The sequence below is a fragment of the Symphalangus syndactylus genome, chromosome 3 (assembly GCF_028878055.3).
Source record: "Symphalangus syndactylus isolate Jambi chromosome 3, NHGRI_mSymSyn1-v2.1_pri, whole genome shotgun sequence".
In the NCBI taxonomy this organism is placed as follows: domain Eukaryota; kingdom Metazoa; phylum Chordata; class Mammalia; order Primates; family Hylobatidae; genus Symphalangus; species Symphalangus syndactylus.
This window is the reverse complement of record NC_072425.2, coordinates 128,733,317-128,748,493: the sequence shown is the minus strand read 5'-3', so window position 1 is coordinate 128,748,493 and position 15,177 is coordinate 128,733,317. Positions and strand designations below refer to the sequence as shown.

At 42.4% G+C, this 15,177-nt stretch overlaps 1 protein-coding gene across 16 annotated transcripts in view; it reads left to right on the top strand.

Moving 5' to 3' along the window:
• ALG9 (ALG9 alpha-1,2-mannosyltransferase) overlaps positions 1-15,177 on the top strand; it is a 106,737-nt gene that overhangs the window by 75,045 nt on the left and 16,515 nt on the right. The window contains exon 15 of one of the 16 annotated variants that reach the window (XM_063636515.1): positions 10,230-10,401. The exons of the other annotated variants lie outside the window; for them this stretch is intronic. Coding sequence (XP_063492585.1) covers positions 10,230-10,386 — 157 coding nt within the window. The 3' untranslated portion in view covers positions 10,387-10,401. Of the gene's footprint in view, positions 1-10,229; positions 10,402-15,177 lie in introns of those variants that run through there. 16 annotated transcript variants of the gene reach the window in all.

The window sequence follows — 15,177 nt, the reverse complement described above, 5'->3', positions numbered from 1 at the left end:
ATTTATTGAACACTGCCAGGCACTATGATAAATCATAGGTAGACAGGGATAAATAACAGTACATACCAGGTCGCTGTCCTCTTGGACCTTACGATACAATAATGAGGCTGACCTTAAATAAATAGCCACACAAATCAATAGGTAATTACAAAATGTGTTATGTGTTTTAAGAGGAAAGTACAGGGTGTTGCAAGAGGAGTGAGCAGTGGGGAGACACCTGGAGTCTTCCTGGTATGTTCTTTAGTCAGCTGGTTAGGAGGTTTGGACATCAGAAAGTATTTACTGAGTATCTGGTATGCCCTTGTTGTAGAGTTAGATTCTTTTTTATTTTATTTTATTTATTTATTTTTTTCTTTTTTTTTTTTTTTATTATACTTTAGGGTTTTAGGGTACATGTGCACAATGTGCAGGTTTGTTACATATGTATCCATGTGCCATGTTGATTTCCTGCACCCATTAACTCATCATTTAGCATTAGATGTATCTCCTAATGCTGTCCCTCCCCCCTCCCCCCACCCCACAACAGTCCCCGGAGCATGATGTTCCCCTTCCTGTGTCCATGAGTTCTCATTGTTCAATTCCCACCTATGAGTGAGAACATGCGGTGTTTGGTTTTTTGTCCTTGCGATAGTTTACTGAGAATGATGTTTTCCAGTTTCATCCATGTCCCTACAAAGGACACGAACTCATCATTTTTTATGGCTGCATAGTATTCCATGGTGTATATGTGCCACATTTTCTTAATCCAGTCTATCATTGTTGGACATTTGGGTTGGTTCCAACTCTTTGCTATTGTGAATAGTGCCGCAATAAACATACGTGTGCATGTGTCTTTATAGCAGCATGATTTATAGTCCTTTGGGTATATACCCAGTAATGGGATGGCTGGGTCAAATGGTATTTCTAGTTCTAGATCCCTGAGGAATCGCCACACTGACTTCCACAATGGTTGAACTAGTTTACAGTCCCACCAACAGTGTAAAAGTGTTCCTATTTCTCCACATCCTCTCCAGCACCTGTTGTTTCCTGATTTTTTAATGATGGCCATTCTAACTGGTGTGAGATGGTATCTCACTGTGGTTTTGATTTGCATTTCTCTGATGGCCAGTGATGAGGAGCATTTCTTCATGTGTTTTTTGGCTGCATAAATGTCTTCTTTTGAGAAGTGTCTGTTCATGTCCTCTGCCCACTTTTTGATGGGGTTGTTTGTTTTTTTCTTGTAAATTTGTTTGAGTTCATTGTAGATTCTGGATATTAGCCCTTTGTCAGATGAGTAGGTTGCAAAAATTTTCTCCCATTGTGTAGGTTGCCTGTTCACTCTGATGATAGTTTCTTTTGCTGTGCAGAAGCTCTTTAGTTTAATGAGATCCCATTTGTCGATTTTGGCTTTTGTTGCCATTGCTTTTGGTGTTTTAGACATGAAGTCCTTGCCCACGCCTATGTCCTGAATGGTATTGCCTAGGTTTTCTTGTAGGATTTTAATGGTTTTAGGTCTAACATATAAGTCTTTAATCCATCTTGAATTAATTTTTGTATAAGGTGTAAGGAAGGGATCCAGTTGCAGCTTTCTACATATGGCTAGCCAGTTTTCCCAGCACCATTTATTAAATAGGGAATCCTTTCCCCATTTCTTGTTTTTGTCAGGTTTGTCAAAGATCAGATAGTTGTAGCTATGCGGCATCATTTCTGAGGGCTCTGTTCTGTTCCATTGATCTATGTCTCTGTGGTGGTACCAGTACCATGCTGTTTTGGTTACTGTAGCCTTGTAGTATAGTTTAAAGTCAGGTAGCGTGATGCCTCCAGCTTTGTTCTTTTGGCTTAGGATTGACTTGGCGATGCGGGCTCTTTTTTGGTTCCATATGAACTTTAAAGTAGTTTTTTCCAATTCTGTGAAGAAAGTCATTGGTAGCTTGATGGGGATGGCATTGAATCTATAAATTACCTTGGGCAGTATGGCCATTTTCACGATATTGATTCTTCCAACCCATGAGCATGGAATGTTCTTCCATTTGTTTGTATCCTCTTTTATTTCATTGAGCAGTGGTTTGTAGTTCTCCTTGAAGAGGTCCTTCACATCCCTTGTAAGTTGGATTCCTAGGTATTTTATTCTCTTTGAAGCAATTGTGAATGGGAGTTCACTCATGATTTGGCTCTCTGTTTGTCTGTTATTGGTGTACAAGAATGCTTGTGATTTTTGTACATTAATTTTGTATCCTGAGACTTTGCTGAAGTTGCTAATCAGCTTAAGGAGATTTTGGGCTGAGACAATGGGGTTTTCTAGATATACAATCATGTCATCTGCAAACAGGGACAATTTGACTTCCTCTTTTCCTAATTGAATACCCTTTATTTCCTTCTCCTGCCTGATTGCTCTGGCCAGAACTTCCAGCACTATGTTGAATAGGAGCGGTGAGAGAGGGCATCCCTGTCTTGTGCCAGTTTTCAGAGGGAATGCTTCCAGTTTTTGTCCATTCAGTATGATATTGGCTGTGGGTTTGTTGTAGATAGCTCTTATTATTTTGAGATACGTCCCATCAATACCTAATTTATTGAGAGTTTTTAGCATGAAGGGTTGTTGAATTTTGTCAAAGGCCTTTTCTGCATCTATTGAGATAATCATGTGGTTTTTGTCTTTGGTTCTGTTTATATGCTGGATTACATTTATTGATTTGCGTATGTTGAACCAGCCTTGCATCCCAGGGATGAAGCCCACTTGATCATGGTGGATAAGCTTTTTGATGTGCTGCTGGATTCGGTTTGCCAGTATTTTATTGAGGATTTTTGCATCAATGTTCATCAAGGATATTGGTCTGAAATTCTCTTTTTTGGTTATGTCTCTGCCAGGTTTTGGTATCAGGACGATGCTGGCATCGTAAAATGTGTTAGGGAGGATTCCCTCTTTTTCTATCGATTGGAATAGTTTCAGAAGGAATGGTACCAGTTCCTCCTTGTACCTCTGGTAGAATTCAGCTGTGAATCCATCAGGTCCTGGACTCTTTTTGGTTGGTAAGCTATTGATTATTGCCACAATTTCAGGACCTGTTATTGGTCTATTCAGAGATTCAACTTCTTCCTGGTTTAGTCTTGGGAGGGTGTATTTGTCGAGGAATTTATCCATTTCTTCTAGATTTTCTAGTTTATTTGCATAGAGGTGTTTGTAGTATTCTCTGATGGTAGATTGTATTTCTGTGGGATCGGTGGTGATATCCCCTTTTTCGTTTTTTATTGCATCTATTTGATTCTTCTCTCTTTTCTTCTTTATTAGTCTTGCTAGCGGTCCATCAATTTTGTTGATCTTTTCAAAAAACCAGCTCCTGGATTCATTAATTTTTTGAAGGGTTTTTTGTGTCTCTATTTCCTTCAGTTCTGCTCTGATTTTAGTTATTTCTAGCCTTCTGCTAGCTTTTGAATGTGTTTGCTCTTGCTTTTCTAGTTCTTTTAATTGTGATGTTAGGGTGTCAATTTTGGATCTTTCCTGCTTTCTCTTGTGGGCATTTAGTGCTATAAATTTCCCTCTACACACTGCTTTGAACGTGTCCCAGAGATTCTGGTATGTTGTGTCTTTGTTCTCGTTGGTTTCAAAGAACATCTTTATTTCTGCCTTCATTTCATTATGTACCCAATAGTCATTCAGGAGCAGGTTGTTCAGTTTCCATGTAGTTGAGCAGTTTTGACTGAGTTTCTTAATCCTGAGTTCTAGTTTGATTGCACTGTGGTCTGAGAGACAGTTTGTTATAATCTCTGTTCTTTTACATTTGCTGAGAAGAGCTTTACTTCCAACTATGTGGTCAATTTTGGAATAGGTGTGGTGTGGTGCTGAAAAAAATGTATATTCTGTTGATTTGGAGTGGAGAGTTCTGTAGATGTCTATTAGGTCCACTTTATGTAGAGCTGAGTTCAATTCCTGGATATCCTTGTTAACTTTCTGTCTCGTTGATCTGTCTAATGCTGACAGTGGGGTGTTAAAATCTCCCATTATTATTGTGTGGGAGTTTAAGTCCCTTTGTAGGTCACTCAGGACTTGCTTTATGAATCTGGGTGCTCCTGTGTTGGGTGCATATATATTTAGGATAGTTAGCTCTTCTTGTTGAATTCATCCCTTTACCATTATGTAATGGCCTTCTTTGTCTCTTTTGATCTTTGTTGGTTTAAAGTCTATTTTATCAGAGACTAGGATTGCAACCCCTGCCTTTTTTTGTTTTCCAGTTGCTTGATAGATCTTCCTCCATCCCTTTATTTTGAGTCTATGTGTGTCTCTGCACGTGAGATGGGTTTCCTGAATACAGCACACTGATGGGTCCTGACTCCTTATCCAGTTTGCCAGTCTGTGTCTTTTGATTGGAGCATTTAGCCCATTTACATTTAACGTGAATATTGTTATGTGTGAATCTGATCCTGTCATTATGATGTTAGTTGGTTATTTTGCTCGTTAGTTGCTATAGTTTCTTCCTAGCCTCGATGGTCTTTACAATTTGGCGTGTTTTTGCAGTGGCTGGTACCGGTTGTTCCTTTCCATGTTTAGTGCTTCCTTCAGGAGCTCTTTTAGGGCAGGCCTGGTGGTGACAAAATCACTCAGCGTTTGCTTGTCTGTAAAGTATTTTATTTCTCCTTCACTTATGAAGCTTAGTTTGGCGGGATAGGAAATTCTGGGTTGAAAATTCTTTTCTTTAAGAATGTTGAATATCGGCCCCCACTCTCTTCTGGCTTGTAGAGTTTCTGCTGAGAGATCAGCTGTTAGTCTGATGGGCTTCCCTTTGTGGGTAACCCGACCTTTCTCTCTGGCTGCCCTTAACATTTTTTCCTTCATTTCAACTTTGGTGAATCTGACAATTATGTGTCTTGGAGTTGCCCTTCTCGAGGAGTATCTTTGTGGCGTTCTCTGTATTTCCTGAATCTGAATGCTGGCCTGCCTTGCTAGATTGGGGAAGTTCTCCTGGATAATATCTTGCAGAGTGTTTTCCAACTTGGTTCCATTCTCCCCATCATTTTCAGGTACACCAATCAGACGTAGGTTTGGTCTTTTCACATAGTCCCAAATTTCTTGGAGGCTTTGTTCATTTCTTTTTATTCTTTTTTCTCTAAACTTCCCTTCTCTCTTCATTTCATTCATTTCATCTTGCATCAGCGATACCCTTTCTTCCAGTTGATCGCATCTGCTACTGAGGCTTCTGCATTCTTCGCGTAGTTCTCGAAACTTGGCTTTCAGCTCCATCATCTCCTTTAAGCCCTTCTCTCCATTGGTTATTCTAGTTATCCATTCTTCTAATTTTTTTTCAAAGTTTTTAACTTCTTTGCTATTGTTTTGAATTTCCTCTCGTAGCTCAGAGTAGTTTGATCGTCTGAAGCCTTCTTCTCTCAACTCATCAAAGTCATCCTCCATCCAGCTTTGTTCCATTGCTGGTGAGGAACTGCGTTCCTTTGGAGGAGGAGAGGTGCTCTGTTTTTTAGAGTTTCCAGTTTTTTTGGTCTGTTTTTTCCCCATCTTTGTGGTTTTGTCTACTTTTTGTCTTCGATGATGGTGATGTACAGATGGGTTTTTGGTGTGGATGTCCTTTCTGTTTGTTAATTTTCCTTCTACCAGACAAGACCCTCAGCTGCAGGTCTGTTGGAGTTTACTAGAGGTCCACTCCAGACCCTGTTTGGCTGGGTGTCAGCAGCGGTGGCTGCAGAACAGCGGATTTTCGTGAGACCACAAATTCAGCTGTCTGATAGTTCCTCTGAAAGTTTTGTCTCAGAGGAGTACCCGGTTGAATGAGGTGTCAGTCTGTTCCTTCCTGGGGGGGGTGCCTCCCAGTTAGGCTGCTCAGGGGTGAGGGACCCACTTTAGGAGGCAGTCTGTCCGTTCTCAGATCTCCAGCTGCGTGCTGGGAGAACCACTACTCTCTTCAAAGCTGTCAGTCAGACAGGGACATTTAAGGCTGTGGAGGTTCTCGCTGAGTTTTTGGTTGTCTGTGCCCTGCCCCCAGAGGTGGAGCCTACAGAGGCAGGCAGGCCTCCTTGAGCTGTGGTGGGCTCCACCCCGTTCGAGCTTCCTGGCTGCTTTGTTTACCTAAGCAAGCCTGGGCAATGGCGGGCGCCCCTCCCCCAGCCTCGTTGCCGCCTTGCAGCGTGATCTCAGACTGCTGTGCTAGCAATCAGCAAGACTCTGTGGGCATAGGACCCTCCGAGCCAGGTGCGGGACACAATCTCCTAGTGTGCCGTTTTCCAGGCCCGTTGGAAAAGCGCAGTATTAGGACGGGACTGACCCGATATTCCAGGTGCCGTCTGTTTCCCCTTTCTTTGACTAGGAAAGGGAACTCCCTGACCCCTTGCGCTTCCCGAGTGAGGCAATGCCTCGCCCTGCTTCGGCTCGCGCACAGTGCGCTTCACCGACTGTCCTGAACCCACTGTTAGGCACTCCCTAGTGAGATGAAACCGGTACCTCAAGCAGAAATGCAGAAATCACCGTCTTCTGTGTCGCTGGGGCTGGGAGCTGGAGACCGGAGCTGTTCCTATTCGGCCATCTTGGCTCCACCTTATTTTTTATTTTTTGAGATGGAGTCTCGCTCTGTCGCCCAGGCTGGAGTGCAGTGGCACGACCTTGGCTCACTGCAACCTCTGCCTCCTGGGTTCAAGTGATTCTCCTGCCTCAGCCTCCCGAGTGGCTGGGACTATAGGTGCATGCCACCATGCCTGGCTAATTTTTTGTATTTTTTAGTAGAGACAGGGTTTTACCATGTTAACCAGGATGGTCTCAATCTCCTGACCTCATAATCCTCCTGCCTCAGCCTCCCAAAGTGCTGGGATTATAGGTGTGAGCCACCACGCCCAGCCTAGAGTTAGATTCTTTAAGGCACATAAAGGAAGTGATTAGACACAGGCTTTTGCCTTGAATAACTTACAACTTTTGCAGGAAGACCTACACATATGAAAACAACTTGAAAATAGTGTTAAGACCATAGAGGCACCAAATCGTGTGCTAGAACTTTAAAGAAAGGAGGGACCTGTGGAGGTTAGAGTACACTTGGAAGGCTTCCTGAAGGAGGGGGTGCTTGAGCTGAAGAAAAGTAGGATTAAATAAGTACTGGTGGTAAGGAAGGAAGAATCACGTATTTAATTCAAGAAGCAATCATGAGTAAAAGTGGAAAGATATAAAATGCCTGTTGGATGAGGGGCCCATAAGTCAGCATCAAAAAGTTCTATTTACCTCTTTGGCTGGTTTGAATTTGCTTTTATGTAAGGTAATCTATAATGTATCATCCACATCAGAAGTCTTTGGAAAGTAAAAGGGGTCCTGTCCTGGATAAATTGAAATATATGGTCATCTTGCTTTAATGTGACCCGAGTAAAGAGACTTGTTCCAAAAAGCAGGATGGGAGAAAGAAGATACATAGATATATTTTCTTTGCTCCACAGTCCATTTACTATGTGGATTTGCCCATAGTTTACTTATTTGATTTAACTTGCTGACAATTCTTATTATTGTAGCCTAGATTGGGCCTCAGCTATCTGAAAGCGAAACAATCAGGGTAGTTTGAAGGCAGTACCAGCATGTTTGTTTGTTTGTTTAAAAAAAAAAAAGGAATGAACCGGGCACGGTGGCTCACGCCTGTAATCCCGGCACTTTGGGAGGCCAAGGTGACCGGATCATGACGTGAAGAGATTGAGACCATCCTGGCCATAGTGAAACCCCGTCTCTACTAAAAATACAAAAATTAGCTGGGCGTGGTGGTGCATGCCTGTAGTCCCAGCTACTCGGGAGGCTGAAGCAGGAGAATCACTTGAACCCGGGAGGTGGAGGTTGCAGTGAGTCAAGATCACGCCACTGCATTCCAGCCTGGTGACAGAGCGAGGCTGTCTCAAAACAACAACAAAAAATTATACTGTGAGTTATATGTAACCGGAGTTTCCACTTCAGGGAGTTGCAACCTAAAGATGATTGGGACAATTTTGTGATTGGGGCAAATTTAGGAATTCCACATGTCTGTGAATGTATGAAGAAGCCTGTTGAAATTGTTGCAAGATAAGCAACATCCTTATTGTTGGAGTGATGGAGAAGTACTTACTAAATAAGGCTAAGTGTATTAGACCATTTGGGAGAATGACAGCCCAGATGTTCATTCACTTCTTTTCCTAATTGGCTGCTTCTTTGCCTTATTAGAGGCCTACAAACCCCAGACCCCATTAGTTTGAGAGAAGATCCAGGCATAAGATCTTAATCACCATGTTCTAGTCCCTGCTCACACAGCTAGTACCAGAACTGCAACTTCCATTCGCTGAGTTTGCCATGTCTCTCTGGCTAATTTTATAAAGGTTTATCAAACTCTCAGGATACGGAGTCTAAACTATTTGACAATATCACTTTTTAGACTAGACACATTTGTTACTGTGGCCATCTCATATTACATACTTTCTAAAATAAAAGATTTTTTTTTTCTTTGAAGCATGATATAATTGCTACATGAATAAAATAGCTGACAAGTGGGCAGATGTAATGCCTACTCTGAGAGTCCCCAGAGAGGCGCGAAGGGAGAGTGTTGCAATAAATCACCAGCTCAATGGTGGGTGCCTATCTAAGTGTGCTGAGAGATGTTTGGTTGTGGGAGTCTGGTGGGAAATGCCTCTCCAGGATATTGGAGTTGGCTTCATGAGCAACAGGGCCTGTTTGTAGCTTTGGAAACAAGTTGGGAGGCCCTGTCAGTGCTTTGCACAGCCACTTTCCACCCACTGTTTCCTCCTTCATTATAGGTCCCTTTTGTCTTGCTCGCTTTGCTTTCATCTTTAGTTTGGGGATTGTGAGATTTTATTTTTCTCTTTTTTTTTTCTTTTTGAGACAGGGTCTTGCTCTGTTGCCCAGGCTAGAGTGCAGTGACACAATCTCTGTTCACTGCAACCTCCACCTCCCGGGCTCAAGCCATCCTCCCATCTCAGCCTCCCAAGTAGGTGGGTCTACAGGCATGGACTACCATGCCTAATTGATTTTTGTGTTTTTTGTAGAGACAGGGTTTCACCATGTTGGCCAGGCAATTACAGATGAAGAGTAAATACAAATAAGGAGTTAGATGTTGAAACCTTTAGCTGGTATGGCAGGAGAGGGGCCTTTTCTAGTCAAAGGGCCTCTACAGCAGCAAGTTGGGGACTGTGCTGATAACATATATGCTTATTATGTTCTTTCAGTGCCTAGCATAGGATTCTCAGTGGCCACTGAACTTTAGCTGTTCTGGGGACTTTACTAAGACCATGGCTCTCCTTTTAGCCTCTAAGAGGTGAACCCAGCAGCTCTGAGGCCTAAAGAGTCCATGGCACTTATATTCATTTTTGTCCTATGTTGTAGAGAGTAATCTGGTTGAAGGGAGCCAGCCCTTAGCTCCAGCATAAGCAGAACTATTTCTCTGTGGAAGATAAGACCATTGGAATGATCACTATAAAGGGCAAATTAGCCAGAAGCATTTGTTCCAGCTATTGCTGTGTAACAGTCATCCATACTTAGTGGCGTAAAACGACAATAGTTGATTATTGTTTCTTCTCATGGTTCTGGAAGTTGATGGGCTCAACTAGCCAGTTCTTACTCAGGATCTGTAATGCATTAGCCATCAGATAGTGGCTGGGGCTGGAGGCAGCTGAGTGGCTTTCTCACTCATATGTCTGGATGCTGGCTCTTGGCTAGATCTCAGCTGGGGCTGTCAGCCAGAACACCTATGTGTCTTCTCTATGTGGCTTGGGCTTCCTCGTAGCATGGTGGCTGACTTCCAAGAGTAAGCATCTTAAGACCTGCATAGTTTTTTATGACCTAGCCTTGGAAGTCATACAGTATCACTTCCTCCTCATTCTGTTCGTTGGCAGCAAGCCAGTTGAATAGCTCATGCTCAAGGGGAAAAGAATTAGACTTCCCCTGTTGATGGGAGGAGTGTCAAAGAAGTATGGACATGCTTTAAAGCCACTACATATCTTGTAATGCCATTCTCCATCCAAATTGGATAAACTTTGAAACTTTTCTTTTTAAAGGTGATTTCTTACAGAAGAGGCATATGGTACATGCAGTAGTCCAGCAGGCTTTTTCCATCTGCAGCTTCTTATTACCCAGGTGGAAGGGGAGACTCCACTCCATGGCAGAATTTGGTTGCAGGCCAACAGTTTGACATGCTTCAGATGGTGCTTCCATCCTTTGGGTAGAATTAGTTCTCCCTCCTAAGCAGTAATTGAAGTGTTTTTGTTTTTTCCCTGTATGTCAATCATGGTGGTGCCCTTAGCTTCCTCAGCGATGCCAAGAATACTGAGAAACAGGAAGAAGAGATCAGAGTTTCTATACTTTGGTATTTATCAACTTTTATTCTGTTATACTTTCTCTTTCACTGTCTATCAGTTTTTGGCTTTTCCTCCTCGTATTCTCTCAGAATACTTTCTTGAGACCCTTCGTCTGGCAGAGCTGCCCCAGGCCAGATTTGGCTTCAAAACACATGGTGTTTTGCCATTATGCAGCTGCTTAATCATTAAGATCTGCTGACATTTTAAGAAGAATAAACCTTTTTTCATTTTTCTGAAGCTTAGAGTGTCTGCTTTCCATTGTTGTGAAATGAGTTCTCTAGAAAGAAACCATTTACAGACCATCTGTTCTCTAAGTCCATGCCATAGAGGCTCTCAGGTTTGAAGAGCATATAACATGTTTTAGGACCACCACTGCTTTTAGCTGGCTTAGCCTAAGCAGGCAACATCGTCAGAGGTCTTTGTTCCAAGTTCCTTGAGAGTTAGAACCACATTACATGCTGATTCTCTACAACTCCTAGCACGTTATAGAGTCTTAGAAAATATGTATTGATTATGTATTTCACATTCTTAAAACTGGATTTATATTAAATAGAAAAAAGATGGTATAAGGTTTTCTTCAGAAGCTTCTGATGCCCTTATTTGGTAAAATAAAGATTATTGAATTATTTTAAGGCATACTCATTGTTTATTTCGTCTCTGTAAAGCTTGCCAGAATTGTTTGCTGATGTGACCCCTAATCCTTCTATTTGTCACATAAAAGAAGCCCAAATGAGGGTCCGAAGAGCAGGGACGAAAACTCTCTCGAACATTGGCATCTTCTCCACAGGACTGATGAATGGGACATAGAGTACCTTTATATCTAAGTAGCTGTCAGATGGGAAAAAAGACTGGTGAAGAGCGTTTCTCCAGCAACCTTGATGGGACTGAGGTCAGAAAATGGCCAGTTGCCTAATAGCATTTTTCCCCAGTTCGTCATTCTGAATATTTGCTAAAGGTGACTGATGAAAAGGTTATGATGTTATGCCAGATGTTGGCCAAGGCCACAAATCAGTGGAATGATCCACTCTGTATACTAGTCTCACGATGCCACGATTCCAGTTTGTGCCTCAGTAAACTTGCTAGTCGTTACATATAATGGATTTTTGGAGGTTGCTCCATATAGTCAAAATCATGAATATTTATTGAACATCAAGAGTCTATTGAACATGCCGACTGAAAGTAAGATATCATACTGGCCACATGGATAATGCTGACTCAGCAAATTCTGTGTAACCGGCCACCTGCGGGGTATATTGCCATTATACAATTATGGGACCTTTTGCAGTATATTTTCTTTAGCAACATGCCTTCCATGCCCCCTTGCACTCTGACATCCCATGAGCCACCACAGCCCCCCAGCTCCCCACTCTAGACTTCTGCTTTGCTCTGCCCCACGTAATGGCTTTAGGATTGAATTGCTTAGGAAAAGAACAGAAAAAATAACTTTAGATTATTTTTGATATTTCCTTTTCCTTGTGGAAGATGAATATTGTAAGAAGGGTGGGAGGTAAACCAGATGCTCTGGTTTAAGAGTCAGAACATAGGCGTTCATTCATTCACAGACTATTTATTGAGGACTTTCTGTGGCACTTTCCTAAAAACTAGAGTTAGAGCAGTTAGATAAAATTCCATCCTCAAGGGACTAGTGGAGTATAACATACAGCATGGAACTCCTCTTTTGGATAACAGGGTTGTAAGTCACCTTTGCATTAGTTACCATTAGAATAATGTCTCTCATCGCATTTCCTGTTAAAAACTCTTAAATAACAGTCACATTTTTGCTCCATACTAGCTTTTTGAGACGTGCTTAAATTGCTTGATATGGAACTATAGGTTGACTATCACTAAGTCTTGAAAGAATTCTGAGATTCTCTGAAGATAGCTGCAAAAGCCAAGTACTGCACTAAAGGTCGTAGAAAATCTCTCACTGAAAGGTGAGCTAAATGCAAGAGAGAAAGAAACTAGCTTGAAAAAGCTGCAGCTGGAAAGATAACTGGCAGTGGGCTTAGATTACAGGTTTACAGGGGATATTAATGCTTGGATGGATGGATGGATGGATGGATGGATGGATGGATGGATGATGGGATGGATAGATGAATGGAAGGATAGATAGATGACAGACAGACAGAGAAGAGAAGAAAGAAAGAGAGGAGAGGAGAAGAGAGGAGAGGAGAGGAGAAGAGAAGAGAGGAGAAAGAAGACAGGACAAGATGTGGGCCAGGCATGGTGGGTGGCTCATGCCTGCAGTCCCACTATTTTGGGAGGCTGAGGCCACAGGATTGCTTGAAGCTTTAAGACCATCCTGGGCAACATAGTGAGACTCTGTCTCTATAAATAATAATAATGATAATAAATTAGCTGAGCGTGGTGGCACATACCTGTAGTCCCATTACTCTGGAGACAGATCAGGGGGGATCTTGAACCCAGGAGGTCGAGGCTGCAGTGACTTGTGATCATGCCACTGCACTCCAGCCTGGGCAACAGAGCAAGATCCTGTCTTTTAAAAGAGAAAGAAAACCTGGATACTAGGGTGTTTTCTTTTTAAAGTGAAAAATTGACCCAGCATTTCCATTTGTGCCTACTGAACTGGTGACATCAGGGACTGGCAGCCAGTCATTCATTGACGTCAGCAAGAGCAGATTTATATCTCCACAGCCGAATGCTCCTCAGCCCTGATAAATAGGGCTGGTAATTGAATTAGAAAACATTCTGAGCTGTGAGCTAATTATGCTGTGCAGGCAATTGCTTTGTCCAGATCTGTTTCATCCTTGAATCACTTGAGTGACTTTCTCACTGGGAGGGGAAGTATTTCAGTTTCCATGATAGAGGCACATATTTATGTCTCCCTAGGGCAGTACTTTGGCATTTCACTTTATTACAGACATTATTGTATGAGTTTTGATAGGCATTAGTGTTGTCTGTGAATCAGTCTGATCTTTGTTTCCATGTGTATAAATGTGTGCACGCACATGTCATTCCAGTGCACAACTGCTCTTTCCTTTTTTTTTTGAGCTGGAGTTTCACTCTGTCACCCAGGCTGGAGTGCAGTGGCGTGACCTCGGCCCACTGCAAGCTCCACCTCCCGGATTCACGCCATTCTCCTGCCTCAGCCTCCCAAGTAGCTGGGACTACAGGCGTCCGCCACCATCCCCGGCTAATTTTTTGTAGTTTTAGTAGAGACAGGGTTTCACCGTGTTAGCCAGGATGGTCTCGCTCTCCTGACCTTGTGATCCGCCCGCCTCAGCCTCCCAAAGTGCTGGGATTACAGGCATGAGCCACCATGCCCGGCCTGCTCTTTCCATTTATAAAGGCAAATTACCAATTTGATTTCCTTTTTTCAATAACAATACAATATAACAATTCAAAATGCCCCAGTTATGCTTAGTATATTAAAGCTTTTGACGATAAAATAATCTAGAACAGCAGCTGGAATGTTAGAAATGAAGAATTCAAGCCAGCTTGTTCTTTGGTTAAAAAAAAAAATCACAGGCCGTGTGCAGTGACTCATACCTGTAATCCTAGCACTTCGGGAGGCCAAGGTGGGAGGATTGCTTGAGCCTGGGAGTTTGAGACTAGTCTGGGCAACATAGTATGACCCCGTTGCTACAAAAAGTAAAAAATTAGCTGGGAATGGTGGCACACACCTCAGTCCCAACTACTCAGGAGGCTAAGGTGGGAGGATCACTTGAACCCTTGAGGTCAAGGCTGCAGTGAGCTGGGATCACACTACTACACTCCAGCCCAGGTCGAAGAGTGAGATCCTGTCTCAAAAGAAAAAAAAAGAAATTACAATCTATTCCCATCCCAGCTTAGAGGTGAGAATGGGCCTAAGCATATATTGGCTGCTTTCTGATTCCATCTTCTGGAGGAAATTAGTTAGTGGCTTTGTGTGTTATAGATAGATAATGCTATTAAAGATCACAACCAGAATCTGCAGGAGAAAAGGAGGTTTGTCTTCTAAAGGATTTTTTTCCAGTGCCACACTCTGATGTTAAATAGATCCTTCTTAGCTTTTCCTTCTATGTAATTCTCACCTTTTTTGTAGTTTTGTGTTCTGGCTTAACTAGAAATGCCTCCTTATTTCCTGAATACATTATTTAGAATTTGATACCGAATTTCTTGTGATTGATTATGCACTGAGGGAGCTTGGCAAATCAGGATGTTTCTTGGATCTCATGATGTAGCAAAGTCAGAGCATGTTTGTCCTTAGCAAGATGGTTATTCCAAACCACAAATTCACTTGGACTTTGAATTCCTCATTGAGAGTAGGAGGAACCATCATTGTGTTCCTGGCATTTAACCCATTGCTTGACATGGAGCTCATTCACTTGTAGTTAAACTATATTGAATTAAACTCATATCTCATTTGTGTGATATCCCTGTCTCGCTCTCTTCAGCAGTCCATCCATTCATCCTTCCTTCCATCCATCCAACATTTGTTTTTCAGCATTTACTATATGCCAGGCACATGTTGGCAGATAAAACAGGCATGGCCCCTAGAATGTGGGTGTGTTTTGTGGGGGAGTGCAGATAATAAACTAGTTAACCAACAAATAAATAATACAAATTGTGAATTGTATAATGAAGAAACACACAGGTGCACTGAGAGAAAGGAAGTGAGGGGTGGAAACCTAGGGTTTCCTAGGATTGTTGGAAGACCTCTCAAAGGAGGTTTTTTTTTTGCCTGAGACGGAGTCTCGCCCTGTCACCCAGGCTGGAGTGCAGTGGCACAATCTTGGCTCACTGCAACCTCCACTTCCCGGGTTCAAGCGATTCTCCTGCCTCAGCCTCCCAAATAATTGGAATTACAGGTGCGCGCCACCACAGCTGGCTAATTTTGTATTTTTAGTAGAGACGGGGTTTCACCATATTGGCCAGACTGGTCTCGAACTC